The sequence below is a fragment of the Ascaphus truei genome, chromosome 5 (assembly GCF_040206685.1).
Source record: "Ascaphus truei isolate aAscTru1 chromosome 5, aAscTru1.hap1, whole genome shotgun sequence".
NCBI lineage: Eukaryota > Metazoa > Chordata > Amphibia > Anura > Ascaphidae > Ascaphus > Ascaphus truei.
The window spans coordinates 63,620,137-63,642,764 of NC_134487.1; the positions used below are offsets into that span (position 1 = coordinate 63,620,137).

Consider the following 22,628-nt stretch of genomic DNA (forward strand, 5'->3'; position numbering starts at 1 on the left):
TGGAGTGGAGGTGTTCCTTACCTGTCTTGTGGGTTAGGGGGGATTCCTATGTCTCCCGTGTGAAGCTTGAGTCAGATCTGGAAGAAAGCAGAATAGGCTATTTCGGTGTAGGTATAGGGCAGTTAAGATATACAGGGTAAATAAAATATCCAGAGTGTGAGAGAGAGAGAGAGTGTGGGTGAGAGAGTGTGTGGGTGAGAGAGAGAGAGTGTGGGTGGGTGAGAGAGTGTGGGTGAGTGAGAGAGTGTGGGTGGGTGGGTGAGAGTGTGGGTGGGTGGGTAGAGAGTGTTCGTGAGAGAGTGTGGGTGGGTGAGAGAGTGTGGGTGAGAGTGTGGGTGAGAGAGTGTGAGACAGAAAGTGTGGGTGACGGAGAGAGAGTGGGTGGGTGAGAGAGTGTGGGTGAGAGAGTGTGGGTGAGAGAGAGGTGTGGGTGAGAGAAAGAGTAGTGAGAGAGAGAGTGTGGGTGAGAGAGAGTGTGGGTGAGAGAGTGTGGGTGAGAGTGTGGGTGAGAGAGTGTGAGACAGAAAGTGTGGGTGAGAGAGAGAGAGTGGATGGGTGAGAGAGTGGGTGGGTGAGAGAGTGGGTGGGTGAGAGATGGGTAGGTGAGAGAGTGGGTGGGTGAGAGACAAGGGGTGAGAGACAGGGGGTGAGAGACAGGGGGTGAGAGACAGGGGGTGACAGAGACAGGGGGTGACAGAGACAGGGGGTGACAGAGACAGGGGGTGACAGAGACAGGGGGTGACAGAGACGGGGTGACAGAGACAGGGGGTGACAGAGACAGGGGGTGGCAGAGACGGGGTGACAGAGATGGGGGTGATAGAGATGGGGGTGATAGAGACAGGGGTGACAGAGACTGGGGGTGACAGAGACTGGGGGTGACAGAGACTGGGGGTGACAGAGACTGGGGGTGACAGAGAGTGGGGGTGAGAGAGACTGGGGGTGAGAGAGACTTGGGGTGAGAGAGTGGGGGTGAGAGAGAGTGGGGGTGACAGAGTGAGGGTGAGAGACAGGGGGTGACAGAGTGAGGGTAAGAAGGAGGGGGTGATGGGGGAGGGGGTTAATGTGGGAGTGGGTAACAGGGTGAAGCCGGGTGGGTGACAGGGTGAGGCCAGGTGTGTGACCCCAGGCTAGCCCCCATGCCCCATCAGCATCTTATCCCCCAGCCCCCCATCGTTTCATCTGCCCAGGCTGGCCCCCATTCCCCATCATCATCTTATCCCCCACCCCCTTCCCCCATCATTATTAGCTGCCCAGGCTGGCCCCCATGCCACATCCTCATATTCCCCACCCCATGATCATCTCGGCCTCCCCAACCCCCCCACCCCCAAAAAAATATTGTCCTTACCTTATTCCCAGGCTTCCAGGCAGGAGGCAGTCCCACAAACGTCTCTGAAGCATTCTCCGCCGGGATGTTGTCTCCGCCCCCGCTGTCCTCTCCACATCCCACACATGGCACTAGTGCAGGATGACTGCGCCCAGCCACCGTCCAGCCCCAGCAGGCCAGCTCTTCCTTCAGCCGTGCTTGCCACATCCGCCCACCACCGCGCTCGCTACTCCCAGTCACACGCTTGCTACCGCCGCCCACGCGCTCGCCGCCGCACACGCCCGACACACGCCCGATGCACACGCTCGACACACGGTTATATTGGCTGGGCCGTGGGCCGCAAAGATACTTGTTGTGGGCCGCATGCGGCCCGCGGGCCGCGAGTTTGACATGCTTGGTCTAGATCGATATAAACATACAGGGTAAGAAATGGTTTGGTAGGAAATGCTTGTATTGCTGTGTTTAAAATGATTTTGGCTTTGCTGCTATGCATAAATGTGTGTGTAATGTTTTTTGAAATTAGATAGATGTAATTTTTGATGTTGTATGCTGTACTTTAGGTCAGGGTGAGGCTTGCTTTTCTATATTGTATTCTTTTGGGTACTTATATTTTGTCTGATGGTAACTTGTTCTGTTTAACGTTTGAAATAGTTAATTGTGTAATTGTTATGGATGGTATTTTAATTGTTTTGTGAGTTGATTAATGAATGCTAATTGATTTATGGTGCCTTGCTTGGTTTAAATAGTATACTTGTATGGATTGAATGGTATTTTGTATTGGAATATTTTATTGTTAACATTGATTTGCAGAGTGTACATGGTGCATAGATTGTATGCATCATGTATACAATGTAAAATCAATGTTTTGATTTGCATTTGATGCTTTTGATTGGCATTTGATGCTTTTGATTGGAAGATGAGATTGGATTTTTTTAGGAAATATGATATTTTTTTATTTTCAACTTAAATTTTTTATTGGAGTTACATGTTCAAACAGGAAATATGATTTTATTGTATTGTTTCTGATATGGAGAAGTGGTATTTGTAGTAGAGCATGTTTTTGATAACCCTTAAACATTTATTTGTATATTGGTTCATCATGTGTGTGTATCTCTCTCTCTCTCTGTCAGTGTCTCCTAGACCTCCTGCCTAGCCATAGTTCTTCTTTGTCCACTGGGTGTGCTGCTGTCTTCTGTTTCCTCTGGGTTCCTCTGTCTGCCTGTCTGTCTTCTTGTTGCTCCTGTCTCTGTCCTTTATAGCTCTGCTTCCTGTCTTTTGCTTTTGCCTTTGCTTCAAGTCAGACTCCTATGCACATGCCTGTCTTTGATCCCTGATCTGTTCCTGTACCTGTATTTGTAGTCTGTTCACAGTAAAGGCCATTGCTAGTAATCTGGCTTGTCCCTATTTGTTCCTAGCTCCCCGGTCTCAGTCCCTGCTCCTCGTTCTCAGTCCCTGCTTCCGGACCTGTCCTGCCCCGCCTGTCCTGTTCCAGTCTCCTCGTTGCCGACCTCTGCTTGTTACCTGACTTCGCTACCTGCCGCCTGCCTCGGACCCCTGCTTGTTACCTGACTTTGCTACCTGCCGCCTGCCTCGGACCCCTGCTTGTGACCCCTACTTCGCTTCCTGCTGTTCCGGCCACCAAGATCCTACCCGCCACAGGAGTCTCTCGTGACAGAAAGCAAAGGCCACTTCTGGATCTCGCTGGAACAGATTCTTCTTCTGCCTGCACCCTTTCCTGCCTGCTGCAGCAGACCACATCCGCATGGTTGAAGATAAGAACTTTCGTTTCTTTTTTGGAAATCCCAGTTGGGAAGGTTTTTTTTTGCTGCTTAGTGTTCTGCAAGAATTATTGCGTTCATAACGAAAAAACATTTTTGCTGAGACTAGAACTGTTGCTGCAGAGACTAGTGCACTTTTCTTTGAGATTTTTATTTTGTGCAGTGCCTGGGTTAACCCTTGCAGTACCTGTTGCCACCTTTTAGAATCTGACTTTTTCCTTCCCTGGATAAGGCTTGTCTCTGCATCACTGGTTGGACCACTGCTGTTCACAGGGTTCCCATTTCAAAAGACAAGAGTACTTCTATTATTTTGTTACTGCATACTGTGATTTTTCCTGCAATCTGTAGTTTTTCATATGATTGGTTCTAAGGTTTCAGGTTTACCTGCAAGTTCCCCTAAAGTTTGTTTCTCTGCAACATATGATATCCCTACGCCTGATATCTAAGGTTTCAGATTTAACTGCATGTTTCTCTGTATGATATCCCTACGCCTGATATCTAAAGTTTCAGATTTAACTTCAAGGTTCTGTCTGATATTCCTATGTCTGATGTCAAAAGTTTCAGATCTAACTGCAAGTTTTCTCTGTAGTAGTTTCCTGCTGTCTATGATATTTCTATGCCTGATTTCTAAAGTTTCAGATTCAACTGCAGGTTTTCTTTGTCTATATGATATCCCTACGCCTGATGTCTAAAGATTCAGATGTAACTGCAGGTTCTCTCTGTCTGTATAATATCCCTACGCCTGATTTCTAAAGTTTCAGATATAACTACAGGTTTCTCTGTCTATGTGTTTTCCTTGCATTTATAAATCTCTGTGACTGATGCTAAAGTCTCAAAAGGTCAGCTGTCCTATCTTGTGTCTCTCTGTGTCTAATATTCCTGTTGTTCATTCTAATGCTTCTGTTTTAAAAACACATTTCCTCTTTACTGGTTTCTTGGGAAGTGTGGTTTAATTATCGCTCCCACTCAAACAGTCTTGAGCAGTAAATGTGAACACAGTACCACTAATTCTTCAGAACTTCTCAAAGCAAGGAAGAAGAAGAAAAAGAAGGGAGGCATTACTGTGGAAGTTGCAGAAGGAATTAAGAATAAAAATGTAACCTCAGAGTCTGCATTTGATGAAAGAGATATGCTGCAGCTTAAGGCAACTCACAGACGTATCCCAAGATTAGTGGAAGAAAAGAAAGATGCCCCTACTCAGACGCTTCAAGCTGCACAGAAAGCGATTGATTGTCTTTATGGACATTTAGATAAGGAGCAAGAAGCCAATTCTGCACTACAAACCTGTCTATCTTCAGCAATTGCTAAGTGTGTTCTCCAGGAGAAAGAAAAAGAGCAGTTGGAGAGTGACCCGGATGTCATGTCAGGTGAGCTGGAGAAGGCATATACTGATGCTGCTGAGAATCGGCGCCTCGCTTCTAAAAGTAACGAATTCCTGGAAATCTCTATGAAGGAAATTGACAGGCTTAATACAGAGCTTAAAGTCTCCCAGGAGGAGATTTGCTACTTCAAAAGTCGTTCGGGAGGAGAGATGCTACTTGAAAACAGAGATACGTTCTATGAGAGACGCCTCCGAAGAGTTAAATAGTAGGTTTGAAACTATAAACAAAATGAGTAAGAACTTCTCTGTCCAAGCCAGTGAAGGAGATAAAAGACTCCATGAATCAGAAGAGGAGAAGAGACTATTGATAGAAGAAAAGTCAAGGATGCAATTAGCGCTGGAAAAAGCAGAGGGTGACTGGGAAAAAGAAAAATATCAGTTGGAGAATGACAGGTTGATCTTGTCAAGTAAGCTGGAGAAGGCCTACGCTGATTCTGCCCAGTACCAGACTTTCATGGCTCAAGTTGACGCAGCACTGGAAGCATCTCAGAAAGACGTTCACAGGCTTACTACAGAGCTGGAAGCCTCTAAGGAGAAGAGTTGCCACTTCAACACAGAACTATGTTCATTGAGAGAAATCTTCGAAGGGTTAAATATCAGGTTTGAAACTGTAACCCAAGAGTGCAAGAATCTCTATGTCCAAGTCAGTGAAGGAGATAAGAAACTCCATGAATTAGGAGAGGAGAAGAAACAGTTGGCCCAGGAAAAGTTAGACGTGCAGACAGCACTGCAGGATGCAGAAAGAGTGCTGCAAGAAGAACGTGTCTCCCTGGAGCGGCGCACACAAGCAGAAAATATGCTGCAGAGTCAGCTGCGAGAACTGCGTACACATCTGCAGGACACCAAGGAGAAATGGGTGAATGCTGAAGAAAAGCAGCGAGTTCTGCAGGAAGAAAGTTTCCAGACTGCCTATAAAATAAAGATGCTGCAAGATTATTTGAGTACCCAGTGTGTCCCCAAAGAACAGCATGAGGAGTTGAAGGCCACACTGAGCATAACCAGAGCCTCGCTGGAGGAAGAGCTAAAGCTAGCAGCTGAACACACATCTTAGCAGCTCACGGCGCTGCAGGCGCAGATCGCTGAGCTCAAGACACAGCTTGCCAAAAAGGAGGAGAGAGAGAAGGTGTCTGTCTGTCAAGTGGCTGGCCTGACACAGCGCTATGAGGTCAAAATGGCCGATGCCTGCAAATTCTTGGACCACACTGCCCGTGATAAGGTCCGGCTGCAGATGGAGCTGGACAATGCCCGGGAGGAGTACCGGCAGCTGCAGATCAGAAATGAAGAAGATTAAACATATTTAAGCTTTACTCTGAGTCAGCTGGGAGATTTGGAGTCGCGACTCAACTCCAAAGAAGCCGAACTGACAACTGCATTGAGTGGGAAAAGAAGTGCAGAAGGACAGCTTCAAGAGCTGAAAAATCAAATAGCTGGTCTTAATGAGAATTTAGGTGATACCACGAAACGGCAGTCACAAGAGGAGACCATGGAGCGTGAATTCTATGTTCCCACTTACTCATGTGAAAAGTCTGCACCCGTCCTTGATGCCCACATTCCTGATGTCCATGCCTCTGCAATGGAGTTGAACGTATCCATTGGAAAGTTCCAGATTCCAAAACTAAAAGAGATATATTGGTCACAAAAAGAGACAACGGAAAGTGAAAATGTCCCCTCTGCCGCATGTGAAGAGCCTGATGTATCTGTTCCCGATGCCCCTGCTATGACGTTAGACGGATTCTGGGTGAAGTTCCTTGCTATGCCTAATGTTCTTGATGCTGATGCCAACGCTCTTGTGATGAGGATAAATGCACCTCTCACAGATTTCCCATCAGCACTTGACGTACACATTAAGTTGGCCTTCCATCAAGGTTTCCCTGAAGAGCCTGGAGGATCGTCCGGAGAACGCTCTTGAGAGGGGGGAGTAATGTCAGGGTCTCCTAGACCTCCTGCCTAGCCATAGTTCTTCTTTGTCCACTGGGTGTGCTGATGTCTTCTGTTTTCTCTGGGTTCCTCTGTCTGCCTGTCTGTCTTCTTGTTGCTCCTGTCTCTGTCCTTTATAGCTCTGCTTCCTGTCTGTTGCTTTTGCCTTTGCTTCAAGTCAGACTCCTATGCACATGCCTGTCTATGATTCCTGATCTGTTCCTGTACCTGTACCTCTATTTGTAGTCTGTTCACAATAAAGGCCCTTGCTAGTAATCTGGCTTGTCCCTTGCTCCCTGGTCTCAGTCCCTGCTCCCCGGTCTCAGTCCCTGCTCCCCATTCTCAGTCCCTGCTCCCGGACCTGTCCTGCCCCGCCTGTCCTGTTCCAGTCTCCTCGTTGCCGACCTCTGCTTGTTACCTGACTTCGCTACCTGCCTCAGACCCCTGCTTGTGACCCCTACTTCGCTTCCTTCTGTTCTGGCCACCGAGATCCTACCCGCCACAGGAGTCTCTCTCTCTCTCTCTATATATATATATATATTTGCATGATGAAGCCACTGTACAAATGAATGGGTGAAGGTGGGTATCGGGCCAGGATGGCTTAACCCCTTAATTATCTTTGCGGTTATTATCCGATAAGGTGATTAAGGGGTTAATTGATATCTGAATGTAATTGCAATGTATTGGCTATGTATTTTGTTGGCAACGGAGGACAAGGATTTTGCTGGCGAGGGGGCTTCTTATTGATGAGGTGAGTAGCACTTTAGTTATTTTATTATGCAAGTTAATGTGTTTAATAATGGGCAAATAATTTATTATCCTTATCTGGATAATAGTTATTTGGCACATTATTGTACTGTATGTGCTGTGGGTGGGGGGGGATTTATGTATTTAATGTATAGGACATGTTTATTTTTTTTACATACAGGGTTGGTTCCTTTTGGTCTGCGGGGGACCTCTGGAGACCACCTGTGGTATCCTCTGGCTTCTCATGTTTACCAGGCTGCCGGGTCCACGGGGGACACCTGCGGGGAAGAACCGGTGGCCCCACATCTGTGGGGGCACCGCGGACCCCTAGGGCCACCCGTGGGTCCCCAGACCCCCATGGGAACCACCCGAGGCCCCTCAGACACCTGTGGGTCTGACCCGTTCCCCCCCAGACATCCGCGGGCCTACTGTGGAGACCCCATTGTGGCCCACGGTGACCCGTGGAGACCACCTGGTGGACCATGGCGCCTGGCGGGAACCACCAACAGGCCTCCAGACCCTGTTTGAAAAATGGTGCTGGGCTACTGTAGGTCTGTGAGGTGACCCGTCAGGCCCACCGGGGACTCCCGTGGGCCTGGGGTATTAACCCTGTATGTAAAATAATAAATCATGTATTTATGGGGGGGCAGTTTATTGTTTTTATTGTGGATACTGGGGGTGGGGGGAGAGGGAATTGGCCCCAAGGGTATGTGGGTAGGCCTCCCGGCTGGGTATTGAGTGAGGGTGGTTAGGCCTCACGCGGTGGGGGGGGTAGTGGGGGAGGGTACAAGGGTGAGTAGTATATGTATTTATTGTACTTTATGTATTTAAAATGGGCAAATGCACAATTATCTATATGTGGATAATAGTAATTTTGCACATTACTATACTGTATGTGTTAGGGGGGGTATATTTATTGTAAAGTATTTGTGTTGTTGTATTTTTTTGGGGGGCACGGAATTGGTACTGCAGGCCTGCGGGGAACACCCGAGGGCCACCGCCGGCCTCTAGTATCATTGCTGTGCATCCCAAAAATTTGATATATGTGTAACAGTGTTTCCCTCTGGGCCTGTCTGATCCTGACCCCATATGTGAGAAACTGTCCCAATTACATGTATGTAGTGTGGTGCACCTGCTGGCAACAGGACTCCTGAGTCTCCCGCTGGTTGGTAATGGGGATATCACCATGACAGGCATCTGAGGTAGTGTTCTGAGTCCTACTCACATTTGGTAAAGCGCATCCACCCCATCAGGATCCCTATGGTAGCAGGGAGGAGTTTCTGACGGGGAACTCCTAAGTGCACCTTCTCCCTGAGTAACTCCACTCACAGGCAAGAAGGGTCTTTCCATGGACATCTATATTGACATGTTTCTGGCAGACTGCCCATAACAGCGGCCGACACTTAGCCGCACATCTTGTAGAGACCCTCCATGCAGAAGGTTCCTCCTGTCTCTTTAATTGAGTTGTTCTTCCACCTCTCCCCTAAGGGAGAACACCAGCTGTGCCAGGTCCCTGGACACAGTGTGTAATAGATTGTCCCTTGGCCACTCTGACAGACAAACTTGAACTGCTGCAGACCTTGAACTCCAACTCTGAACCAGCAGCCAAAGAAGAATCTCTAACTTTTGGGAGTGCTGTGTAATATATACTGTAGGCTCCAGAAAGACCCACCTCTGTGTCACTAACAGTGGACACAAAGCACGTTGTCACTTCCTTTGCTACATATATGACACATCACAGGGGTTTGAGGGCAAACCTCCGTGATCACTACTGGCAACCCTGCCTTCTTACCAGGATTACAGTCAGCATGAGAGAGATCTGTACACCAATTTTACACATGGCTACAAATGTAATGTGGGTATAGGGGTTGTTGGGGGCACAGGGGGTGTATGTTGTTTACTGCAATGTTTATTGGGGGCAATTGTCCCCAATAAACATGCTATTGTGCCTTAACCCCTTCATTGCCTTAGGGGATAGCCGCTATGGTAATGAAGCAGCATTAATGTATTTTAATAATATTGTGCGGGAGCAGGGAGTCCCCTGAGCTGAACCGCATTGATTTGTGGCTCAGGGACCCCCTGCTTCCCGAGTTACAGGCCCCGGTATGGGGCATCGGAGGCCAATGTCGCCGCCATCTTTATAGCGTCCAAGACGCGACGTGGGCTCTATAAAGATGGCGGCGACACTGGCATCCGCTGCCCCATACTGGGGCCTGTAACTCGGGAAGCAGGGGGTCCCTGATCAACAAATCAATGTGGTTCAGCTCAGGGGACCCCCTGCTCCCGCACACTATTATTAAAAATACATTAATGCTGCTTAATTACCCTAGCGGACAGCTGCTAAGGTAAGGAATGATTGTTTATTTATATATGTGTTTTACTCATAGTGTAGATGTGCAGAGGGTCTCCGGAGCTGAACCGCTTTGGTTTTAGGTCCGGGGACCCCCTGCTTCCCGAGATACAGGCCCCTTTATGAGGTGTCGGTATCCCTCTGCTTTGATTACATTCCGCGGTCACGTGATCGGGATATTGAAATGCAGAGGGATACTGGCACCTCATAAAGGGGCCTGTATCTCGGGAAGCAGGGGGTCCCCGGACCTGAAACCAATGCGGTTCAGCTCCGGAGACCCCCTACACATGTACACTTTGAGTAAAAATTGTTTTGATATATTTTTATTTTGCCGATGTTTGCGCAGAGAGAGTGGCGGATCTCTCTCTGCTGCAAACACATATCGGTAGAAACGGAGTATCGCCAGGTTATCGGGAGACAGGCTGTTTTATCACCAGCTCATCAGCGTTTTGCTTTCGCAGTGATTCGCCAGGGATTCGGCCCTTCCTGAATACTGTGAGGGCAAATCGCCAAAATAATGCCAATAGGGAACACTTGGCGAGAGCACTTTTTCGGTGCTTACTGCATAGAGCCCATAGTGCCTTGCGACAGCGACGCAACGTCGCTCCGAATCAAATACATTGACTCCATCGCAAGTGCTTATAGTAAGCGCGATGGCAACGGAGTGACCAAAAATTTTGAAGCCGGGAAAATTAGATTTTTTAGAGACAGTCGCCACATGTGACTGTCTCTAAACCAATCAAATTGCGCGGCCCGCCCCTTTTAGTGACGTCACTGGCCTTGTCGCCAGCGACGTCGCTAAAAATCAAATTACAACGTTCGCCAGTGGCGACGGTGACGGGTGATGTTATCAATCTCGTCGCCGTCGCCAGCACAATAAGCACAGCCTAAGAAGGCTATTTATCCAGAGGTCCATTTTTGGTATGACATTGGATATCTATTTTTGAAGAATTCATTTTTTAGGAACATTTTTTGCTTGAAGGATTCATAGCTTTAATTAATTATTAGTTATTATATATATATATTATATCGCCACAGTAACTTAATACAATAAAGTGAGATCAGGTTTACAGTCATAACTGGGAACAAGCTCCATACACCGAATTTCCACCCAGAAATTCTTGATTTGAGGCTATAGCCTCAGTAAATGTATTAGGTTAGATTAAGAAATGGGGCTATGCCTTATCTTCCACTCGTTTTAACTGTGTGTTACAGTACCTTGCATCACACAATATAGAACAGCAAGACACAGCAATATGTAGTACATTCTAAATTACTCTCTTAATCCCTTTAAAATGTGTTGCTGACCCATTTAGCATTCAAGTGGTTAACAACTGAGAAAACACATGATAGGGCCAGTTGACCGTTTTCCATATCCTGGAGCCACAATGAGATTTTACATAGGTTTTCTTTACTAATAGGTAAATTTAAAAACTGGGGCTGCTTTATGATGGCTATTGCCAAGTAGCAAAACTACATTCTATACTTCATGATAGCCACAAGCAAAACCTTCAACCAATCTTAAAATAAGCCAAGCACAAGCTCCATCATAAAAATGAATATTTCTTACATAGACTGTAGTGGGTGACGGCATCCCTGCTATGCATTCAATGAATCGAATTATAATTAAAAAGGTTGGAGTGCTTCTTAATGTAATTACATTCTGTAGCTTTATTTTGACTATTATGTATACTGTTGCTGTCCACAGATGTGTTAAGATTTAGGATAAAGGTTTTAGATCTTACTGCACTCTTTTTAGATAATTGTAGTGGGTGTCCGATTCTTTGTAAGTGGCAGGCAGTTGAAGAGTGGCCGGGATCCCACTTCTGCCACCTCATTACACTTGGAGCTGGATATCTTCTTGCCGCACTATTCTAATAGAGTCTTACACCAGACATTATAGCATATTAAAGTGGGGGTTTTGCAGGTTGCAAACACACAACGTTTCGGGGATCTCCCCTCCTCAGGTGTAAATATTACACCTGAGGAAGGGAGATCCCCGAAACGTTGTGCGTTTGCCACCTGCAAATAAACCACTTTATTATACTATAATGTCTGGTGTAAGACTTTATTAGAATAGTGCGGCAAGAAGATATCCAGCTCCAAGATGTGTTAACATGGTATAAACTAAAAAGCAAAAGGGTTAGAAATAGAAGTATGAGTTTGTTAGTACTAAAGGGCATATATATATATATATCAAATAAGAAGATCACTTGTGAGCACATTCACATGTCTTTGACAGGTCTGCAACCCTGCCCTTCACCATTATCCCCAGCATACAGTGCTTCCACTGCAGCAAGGGATTCTGAGAAATGACATGCAAATGAGTACACAATGTGCCACCTTTTGTCTGAAAAACCATTGTTACATGGAGCCCAAATAAACTAATACTCACTGTTAACACAGCTTTAAAGCACAGCATGGGAATCAGATGCAAAGCCAGAGAAACCATTCATAGACATGTTTAAACCTTAATGGGTATCATCAGTGTGAAGTTGGTTGTACTGCTTTGCATTTTCAAGACTGTAGGTGCATATCCCATAGATAATACATTCATACGTTATCGTTCCGAGGTCTGGTAATCAAGAGCCAGCACTCTGGGTTTTTTTGATGTATCACTGTTTTCACTAACACACCTTTTGAAGTAATTCTAACAGAGTGCTGTCTCTTGATTACCAGACCTCGGAACGGTAACGTATGAATATATTATCTATATGGGATATGCACCTGCAGCATAATAGTGCTTACAGGAGTGCCAACTGTTCTATCTGACTATATATATATATATATATATATATATATATATATATATATATATATATATATATATATATAAACAACCAGGGTAAGGGGGGGATGGGGAAGGGGGAAGGGTAGAGGGGGAGGATTACAACAGCTATTTTGTGATATTGCACATGATTATGACCATCAGTTGGCACATACCTACCAATCTCTATTGAGGATATCTAGATAGCCTGAAGCTTTATTGGATCATTATATCCCTTGATCCACCCCACCTCAACCGCATTTTAATTCGCCGCTTATATAGGATTGATTAATAAGGACATTTATTTTAATTCAGGATTTCTCCTAATAAAGTTGTTTTTACCCCAATTAACTATACATTATACAACAGCACATTGTGTCTTTATCAGGTTTTTAATACTATAATCTCACATCAGTATCATTAGCCATTTGAGTGCTCCCAATATAGGGGTTCTTTTTCTCCTTGTTTATTATATATAGATAGATAGAGATAGAGATAGAGAGAGATATATATATATAAATATAAATATATATAAATAAAAGTCTAGTTGTTATATACAGCTCAACCCTGTTATAACGCTGTGCTTGGGTCCAAAGAATCACATTGCGATATAAGTGGATTGCGTTAGAAATAATGTACAATTGTATGCATTGTACCATGAATTATTTAAGACACCAATAATCGTGTTGTAAAGTATTCATAAATACGAAAATTGGGAACCACGCTTGCATCGCCTTATAAGCAGATTTGTGTTGTAACGGATAGCGTTATATTGGGGTTGAGCTGTATTTTCACATCTATCTGTACAATACATCAACTCTATGAATGACAGAATACTGGCTCAGGACCATACTGTACCTTGGTCCTTCCCTCTCGACCAGGTGCACTTGGCTCTTGCAGTTGGCAGCCTCTGCACCAATTTCCACAGTCACTACATCAAATGGCACTTCTGCATAGTACTCTTTGATCTTTGGGTTAAATTCAGGAGTCAGGTCCAGCTGAGGACTGCTGAAGATACGCCTGATGTGAGATTGTGTATTATTGTCTGTTCCAAGAAAGAGTCAAAGAAAATGGTCATTGTTTCAATATTTAACAACTTGTAACTACATTATAATGATTTTTAAATTGATCTGCCTTACTATTATTTAATATGGGATTTGGATATTTAATTATACAGTATACTGTATTAGTTTTACTGCATAATTTTTTTTTTTAAACATTAGTGAAAATTTACAGTGGGACAAATTTGTCAGTGCTCCCAAAAATGCATGTAAAAGGTATGTAAATGTTATAGCTAATAAAAAAAAGCTCTTTGCCAGCTAAAGCTTTGCAAGAAACTGGGGGTGTCCCTGGAACTCAAGTGATTAACCTAACACTAAGGGGGAGATTCACTAACCTCCCATACATGGTACTTATTGCTCATAATCTCTCAATAGCTGCTATTCAAGTCAATGGCAAATAATGTGGGATTGAGGTGCGATAACCAGTATCGAAAAGTGAATGTATTCCTGGGGTAAGGCCCATATTTACTTAGCAGTGCTATTTCATGTCACCATCCCGCTCCCGGCATACACCTTCCAGCATATTATTTTGAATTGGCTAGATAGTTTCTTCTGGCCCTGGAAGGTGTCTTATTGAACAGCACCATTTAGTAAATATGGGCCGTATTGTTAGTTTAAGGTACCTTTGAAAGTTAAAGGGTTAAGGAAACAGAGTTAATCCATGTTTACATAATCCCTTGAAGTTTAGTTGACCGTTATTTTGTCTACAATGTCACTGATCATTATCTAAAGACTAGTATTCTGCCTTCATGTATTTTATAGTGTCAATAGAATATGTGAAATGTAAACATTTACATATTATCTGAATCAGAGTTACAGATATAGACAAGAAATGTATCTGTATGTTAGTCTTGGAACTAACATGGCAAAGAGTGGAATGTAAAAGGTCAATTTGTACAACTTGATATAGAGCCGTCCCTAGAGTGAGAAAGAACAATCTAAGTTAGACCTAGAGGGGGAACACAATGCTGAAATGATCAGGGTTGTGGTCCCACTAGCCAGCTTCATCTGAGGCTAAAGCACTGACCACCTATGAGGAAGATCCAGAACACAAGGAGATAAGTGAATAGAGGGATTCCAATAGGTCCCTGCCTCAACCATTAAAAAGGCATTACACTAGTTCATCCATGGGGTAGGAGTCCACTTTTTAACTTTTAAATATCCTGAGACTTTGCCCCTGGACAGTCACATCTGGAACTGGAGTGACCTGATAAAGTATGGAATAGATGACCTGCTACATATGCCTGTACTATGGATTATCTTTAACTGTGCATGCAATGTCTTGTATATAATTTATAACCCTGTTTACTTAATGTAACTATGTATTTGTAACCATGTATTTGTCATCATAACTCTGTGCCCAGGACATACTTGAAAACGAGAGGTAACTCGCAATGTATTACTTCCTGGTAAAACATTTTATAAATAAACGTTAATCTGTTCGAACACTGTTCAATAAATCCCCTTTTTGGTAAAGTGGGATTCTGCCTGCAATCTCTTGCCAAACCCTCCTTGGGTAGCCTGGTGGATAGTGCACATATGCCAGCAATCTTGATCATTACCAAGATTACAGACTGCCCTGGTCCATCTGGCCAAGTAGTGACCAAACCCAAAGCCTTCCTGCTGAGATGCTTGATACCAGTAGCAACTCCATATAAAGACTACATGTACTAAGTAATGTACTGTATGGGAAATAGTTTTTAAACTAATAAAACAATATTTACGTCAGAAACATTGATGTAATATCGGTTGTGCCTGCTATAGAAATAAATACAAATTGATGAATTTTACTTTTATAGGTCTACTGTTAAGAAACAGTTTTCTGTGTACATTAATTGATTGTGATAGAATAACATACACTTGAATAAGTTATCCAAAGCGTTTGTGTAGCCCCAGTGAGGTTGCCTGACAAAATAATTTTAGAAGCATGTGGTTATTTAAAAAAATGTATGACTGCATAATTACAGGATTTCAGGTTTGTCTTCCACATACAGCAGATCATAATACTTACAAATATACTCATATGCGGTATTAAACTTACCATTACTACAGTTTGTCTGTTTGGTCTCCGCTGCAAAACAAGACACATTGTGTAAACGTATATCGTGTAATGTTATTTGTATAGACATCAAAACGATTTTTAACAGTCTTTTAAAGCAGCAATGTCTGGTAAATTATTATTATTATTATTTTTAAATGATCTTACCTGAATCAGGGTGATATTCTGACTTCCAGGGATCCCCCCAGTTCTGATGCAGTGAGAGCCTACCCACCGGACAAATGGTGAAACAATATGGTTGCCTGGGGTCATGGCATAGCCAACAGAAAACCTATTATGTCGCTAATTTATATTGGTGACCTCTACAGCCAATGGTGTTACCCGGTTCAGGTAAGATTACATTTAAAAAAAGGAAAATAAGCAGCTGGGATTGCTGCTTTAAGTGACTAAGATTTAAAGATTCAATCACATTTATTGTTTCAATGCTGGCGAGTTCTGACTTTTTTCCCCCCATGGAGCTATAGTTTCATCGATCCAACTACCTTCCTTCACACATTTATGAGAGTTGAAAATGTTTTCATGTGCTTAGCCATATAATACATTCTCTAGGGAATTTAACATAAAATGCTATTGTTATGACACAAAGTTCACATCAGTTCAGTCTGATTGCAAATTCTAGAAAACATTATAATGGAAGTTATCTGAGGGATTATGCAAAACCTCCTCTAGCACTGAATGAGAAGTCGTTTGATGCCAGAGTGCACTGGTTCTGCTACTATTTAACACAGAATCTATTCTATAACAAATCAATTAGGTTGTGTTGCTGCATTAACGAACACTAGAGATTTCTATGCATTGGTGCTGATTATTTTGCATTGTGTACTACAGGGCCCAGTCATTGCATTTCCACAACTTCAGAGCTGAAATAAAAATGTATATTAATCACAAGACAATGACAAAACACCAACCTCTTATACTGGTAATGGCTTCTAGTTCGCGTTTTACCGTCTCTGGTAATGTGTGTCTGTAAATAAAATAGTATTTGAATAAGAAGATAATAATCTGATCTTAGTTTCTTGTAAATATTGTAGCATAACATGCAAAGGTGTCCATACATCAAAATCCAGCTATAACACAAACAAGGGAAGCAGTTCCATTCAAGGTGTCGGACAATGGAAATTAGAATGCCTGGTATTAAATGATAATGCCTTCCATTAAATCATCATTAGTAGGCTTGTACGTCATGAGTTAATGAATAATGTGATATACAGTATCAAAATGTCATTATAATTTCGGAAAATTAAGCAGATCTAGGGGGTGTAGCAGAAGTGACCCTGTTCAACCTCTGATGCACGTTTTATACAGTTATGTATCTGTGTATTTGAGGTGCTTTCATGAACCCAATGACTCTGCCCCTAAAAACATAAAGGCTCATTGGGTGGATATGGTGACAGCCTCTGGGAAATCAAGGGCATCATTACATTTATATGAATAAGCCACTTATCGGCAGGTTCTGAAACTCGTGCAATTCTAGTAGTCGTGATTAGGTTCTAGAATGGTGAGTTTATCACAAAATCCTCACGCAGGAAAAGTTGGCGTGAAGGTGGTGAGAACCTGCTGAAAAGCGGCGAGATAGGACTTAGAAAAAAAAAATGCTTTTTTCTGCATCAGATTGTTGCCGGGAGTCTCTGGAGCTGATACCCCTTAATATCAGCACCGGAGACCCCCAGCATGAATCCCATGCCATAAACATGCATTTACAGGCAACTTCATTACCTTAGCGGCTAACCGCTAAGGCAATGAAGGGGTTAACCCTTCCCACTACCCACCAAGGGCCAAATACACCCTTTACCCACCCCCGCTACCCACAATAAACACTAATACCCACCTCCTCTACCCCCACATGATTGAGACCAGAGGCTGCGGGGGTCCGGGGGTCCGAGGGTCCGAGGGTCATCCCCGTGGGTATCTGGGGGCCCTCGGGGGTGTCCTGGGACCCTTGGGTGGTCCCCGCAGGTGTCCGTGGGGTCAATTAGTGATGTTGAAACCCGAACAGGGAAACCAAATGGGCTGTTCCACTGTCACCGTGGACACACACCACAGGCCAATAGGAATTCCCAATGTTGTTTGTGAAGTTTCATTGGGTGCCCATCTAAATCCACTGCTTTATCACCATCACCATATGCATCTTTGAAACCAGGGTGTTTGCTTGGATGACAATAACATTTGTCAGCTCAACGGAGCACCCATTTCTAATCATGTTAAATAATAGTCAATTCAAATAAGGACAGGATTGCTGATTTAAAAAGCAAAAAACCTTGGTACAAAATTGATATTAGAACCAGAGTGCCAACCTACCTTACTGTAGAATTAAAATTGGTTGCTGTATTTTTCATTAACTGAAAGTGTTCAAGTATGCCAGAAAGAAGCCAATGCATTGCTGAAATGGATCCCAGTTTCTTTATTGGGTCAACCCTGTGATAAAGTTCATGTAGCCACATTCTTACGTTAGCCGAGGTAGAAGGGTAAAGCTGTAAGACACAAAGAATAATATTTGGCAATTAACTTGGCTGACAACATACAAAGGCATTAGTAAAAATGGTGGTATAGCTCTCAATGACAGCAGGAGCTTCCAAAGTCACTCCCCGCAATGCTTTGCATCCATAGCATTCTGTATAAAGGCATTTTGGGGCGTGACGTTGAAAGCTCCTGCAGTAATTGACAGCTATACCACCCATGCAGTCTGCACATACTGAGGTGAAGTTAGGAATCGTATTAAGTGTGTTTTCCCCCCACAAACTCACGACACTATACTGCCTGGGATTAGTCCAATAATTGTGTTACTAATAGTCTGATAAGTAGGCAAGAAAATATATTCATTAAGGGTAAGCGGAACAAATATTTTCTAGCAGGGGCTGCACAGTGTAAAAAAGGTTGGGAACTCCTGTCCAACGTGACTTCCTGCTTCTTGTGATGTATTTGTGTATACCATAGAAATTAAATCAATGCAGCTTTTGTTAGGGCCCAGTTAGTACACTGGCGACACACTTTATTCGAGCTCGGCTAGTCCCACGAATTCGGGTATACCCGGGTGTATTGAGGTTTGTGACTGTTTTCTGCCCGAGTGCATTGAGGTATTTTCCAAGCAGGGATTGAAGCATTTTATTCCCGCTGGCTGCAATACTGCACAGTATATATATATATACTGCATTACAATTCATGAATTTATGCCATCTGGTAGACACGCGAAGCATTGCAGCCTATTAAATCCTAATCATTATCATTTAACAGATCAGCCGCCCGTCAGCCAGGCATGAACCCAGGCTGGGAAGGCAAACGCAACGGGGCTTGTCAGAGGTGAGGAGCGGCGCATTCCAGGTATCTGCCAGGTACATACTGGGTATTTGCTCGAATAAAGTGTGTCGGTGCAGTAAATGACACACAACATTGGTCTTAGAAAATCCCAATGCAAGTCAGGTTACAGTCCCACAAAGTATTTAATAACAATCTTTTTCTTAATATACAACAATAAAAAAGAGAAACATATAGACACATTGTTAAAAAAATAGTTTGACCAAGTAAGTGAAACTGCACCTTTGAAATGCTTCTGAAAGATGTATTTGTAAACCAGATAGTGGGCCATGTACAGAACTGCACTCATACTAAATCACTCACATTTTACGAACTATTAATGAAGCCCACGTGAATGTTGATATGGATCTTCACCATTCGGGCATTTGCAGGAGAAATAAGAAGAATTCTGTAAAGTTTTCGGTTATCTGATAAGTAGAAACATCTGTAGACATGACCAGATTCGATAGCTGAAAACTATTTAGTTGATCTGTGGTCACAGCTGAACTTTAAAATACATGTGAGCATAAAGTATCATACCACATCATACTAAAAACTGGGGAGCAGGCCAACAAGTGAAGTACTACAAAAACAATAACAACATATTCATGCTCTTGGAGGACTGGAACATTTTTATAAAATGTAAAAGTCTCAAAATCTTGATTGCATTTGTCTGCCACGATTTAATAATGTTTTTTGCAATTCTTTATACATACGTTATTTTTAGGGACTGCAAATGAAATTAAAGAGATTTTGCTTAAGTCTTTTTTAGAAAGCACACCATAAAAAATATGTTCTGTATTTACTTCACAGACTCATCCGTATAAACGTTTTCACATACAGTGCCATGTTATATTCTAGGTAATTCTAAAGTACCAAAATTGTCACGCTAAGATTCACTGAGTGCCACAAGTGGATTTTGGCTGTATTACTAGCTACTAAAGAAGTTCATGATAGCAGTGAGAGCAAAAGCACTTGTATGGTTTAGTTAATCTAGGCACCAGAGTGCTTGTTGTAAATGGAATTCAAGTGATTCGGAATCCATGCTGTCTGTTATAAATCCCATTTACAAAAACAAATTGGTTTTGGTCATTCGGTATCATTTTGTTTCTCCAGACTCTATTGAGACTAAACTGAGAGATTGTGGACAATAAGAAAAAAAACATTTAAGGTAAATAACAGATTTGTAGGAAAGTGGAACAAGTGAATTGTTTATAGTACAAATAAATGAACTGCCAAGAGATTCGTTTTTTCGGATATTTCATAGGATACTGGATAAGAAGAAACGCACAAATTACAAATAAAGGAACAATTATTTTCTCACAAGGATATCATCATCTTGGATCGATCCTTCATACAGTATTATTCTCACTTGTTTGTATCTGCAGTTATAGGGAGGAACTGTATATGAGAGACTACACCAGAGGTGGGAATCTGATTAAAAATCAATCAATGTTTGATCTTTTTTTTTGTGAATCCATAAGAACTGTGCAACTTAATTATGTTTGTGCTGGTGGCATAACCAAGGTTATCTACTCCTAATATTCATAATAAATGATTTGAAAATAAAAGCTGCACTTTAATCATAGCACCTCTAGTACATACATACTGTAGCCCCCTTGCTGCTCATTGACGACAGTAAACAAAGAAGCCCCAATGGACTACCCATGTGACAATTTACTTAGTTCAGTATATGTATTCTCATAAGTATGGATCATTTAGTTAATTCTCTTGGCCAAAACATGTTAAGCCTGCAGACACGTCAAGGTAAACCCTTTCAGCAGGTTCCTACACTACCAGTTTTATACAACGTCCTTATGCAGTGCCTACGGGGTTACAATTTGAAGCACTATTTGTGCTGTGTGAGACGGCAGTAAAATTGGTTTAAAAAAACAGAAGTGCCCTAATAAATCAAAGGGGGGGGTGTGGGGGGGATGGATCTAAAAATAAATGCAACAAAAATATATGTATATGTACTTTCAAGGTTATTGTTGTAGCAAAGGTTATCTTCTTTATCTTGGGGGAAGAAATCTCTCAATGACTATTACTATCTCTTAGTTTGAGCTGAGAGTAGGAGCCACAGACTTCCCAACAAATTCCAATTAGACACACAATTTTAGCAAGTTCAAAACCCAGGGACACAGTAACACACACACAAACACACACAACAGTGCCCAACTGGAGTGCTACAGGGAAAGTGACCTTAAATATATAACATAATATATATGCTAGGTAAAAAACCATCTCTAAATCATCATTGAAGCCTTTGCTGTGTGTATTATATAGTATATGCAAGTGATCCAATGCTAGGTAAAAAACATATTTGAATGCTGTTTTATGTCTACCCCTAATCAAATTAAGTGTTGCCACCTAGGCAGGGAACACCCTGTGTAGAAAACCATTTGATTGAATGTGCCTCAGATGTGCTAATTAAGCAGACAGAACCACACTGTCAGGTGACTTTTTAGGCCTATATAAACCCAGTCAGAACAGCTAGTCTGCTTGCAGCCCATATCCAAGTGGCCCATTATAAGTGGCATGACTACTGAACAACTGAAGTTTAAAAGGAAGGTCAAAAGAAGTGAGGAAGAAGTGGACACCCCATCTGGCCATGATTCCTGCATTTGAACTACGCTGGAAAGGAGGATATCATCAATATCAGACTGCATCATTACTGTTGTGATGCTGCCTTTACCATTTATATTTGCTGTGACTTCACTTCTTCTCAAATTATGCACTTCTTTTTACCAGCCTCAGTATGTCTCTAACTCTATTCATATATCTCCATCTCTCCTTCCTTCACCACTTCTCTGTTCACATGAACTCCTTTCTTACCTGCGTCCTCTAACACCACACAGCTATATCCCCTGCACTAAAAAACACCCCTACAAATCATCCTCACACATCCTCTTTCTATCCATGCTTCTCCTCCTTGCTTCTGGGGATATCTCTCCCAATCCTGGTCCCTGTCTTATTCCTACATGCGCTCATCCTCGCCTGCCAACTGCAACCTCTACTCCTGGTGTCAACCCCTCCAACCTCATACCCATCCCCTGCCACCCTCCCTCCTCTCTCCCTCTCTCCTGTGCCCCTTGGAATGCTCGCTCCCTCTCTAACAAGTTCCTCTCTGTGCATGACTTCTTTCTCTCTCACTCCCTGCTTCTCTTTGCTATAACTGAGACCTGGCTCACTCAGTCTGACTCTGCTCTGGAAGCTGCCCTCTCCGATGGTGGCCTTTCCTTCTCCCACACTCCGCGCCCTGATGGCAGGGGTGGAGGCGTGGGGCTCCTGCTCTCCTCTCTCTGTCGTTACCGAACCCTTCCTATTCCTCCCTCTCTTGCTTTTCCCTCCTTTGAGGCTCACACTGTCCAGATTTTCTCTCCTCTCCCTGTTCATGTGGCGGTCATCTATCGCCCACCTACCTCTACTCATCCCCCTTCTGCCTTTCTCTCTCACTTTGAATCCTGGCTCTCTTTTTTCCTCTCCTCAGACTCCCCTGTTCTTCTCCTTGGGGACTTCAATTGCCACATTGATGACCCCTCTCTCCCTTGGGCTTCCCGCTTTCTTTCTCTAACCTCTTCTTTTGGCCTTCAACAGTGGACTGCAGCCAGCACCCACAAGGATGGCCACTACTTAGACCTGGTTTTCACTAAGAACTTCTCTCTCTCCGATTTCTCCATTTCCCCTTTTCCTCTCTCTGACCATCATCTCATCTCATTCTCTCTATCTCGCTTCTCCCTTTCTCCACCTCCATCTACCCCCTGGTTCTGCAGAAACCTGCGCTCTATTCACTTACCTGACTATGAATCCACTTTACGCTCCTCCCTCTCCTCTGCTACAGACCCCGACAACCTGGTCAGGAACTACAACTCTGTCTTGTCCTCCTCTCTTGATCTACATGCCCCACTTTCTCTCTGCCGCACTCGCCCTTCTAACCCTAGACCCTGGCTAAA

General features: G+C 43.4%; 1 protein-coding gene across 3 annotated transcripts in view; it reads right to left on the minus strand.

The window, feature by feature from the left end:
- Positions 1-22,628, minus strand: part of CPED1 (cadherin like and PC-esterase domain containing 1) — a 406,802-nt gene that overhangs the window by 199,622 nt on the left and 184,552 nt on the right. For all 3 annotated transcript variants that reach the window (XR_012801651.1, XM_075599939.1, XM_075599938.1), the window contains exons 11-14: positions 17,683-17,855; positions 16,293-16,348; positions 15,367-15,396; positions 13,123-13,309 (exon numbers count right to left, since the gene is read on the minus strand). Coding sequence is in view for 2 of the 3 variants with exons in the window: in XM_075599939.1 (XP_075456054.1) it covers positions 13,123-13,309; positions 15,367-15,396; positions 16,293-16,348; positions 17,683-17,855 (446 nt within the window). In the remaining variant the exon portion in view is untranslated. The remainder of the gene's footprint in view (positions 1-13,122; positions 13,310-15,366; positions 15,397-16,292; positions 16,349-17,682; positions 17,856-22,628) is intronic.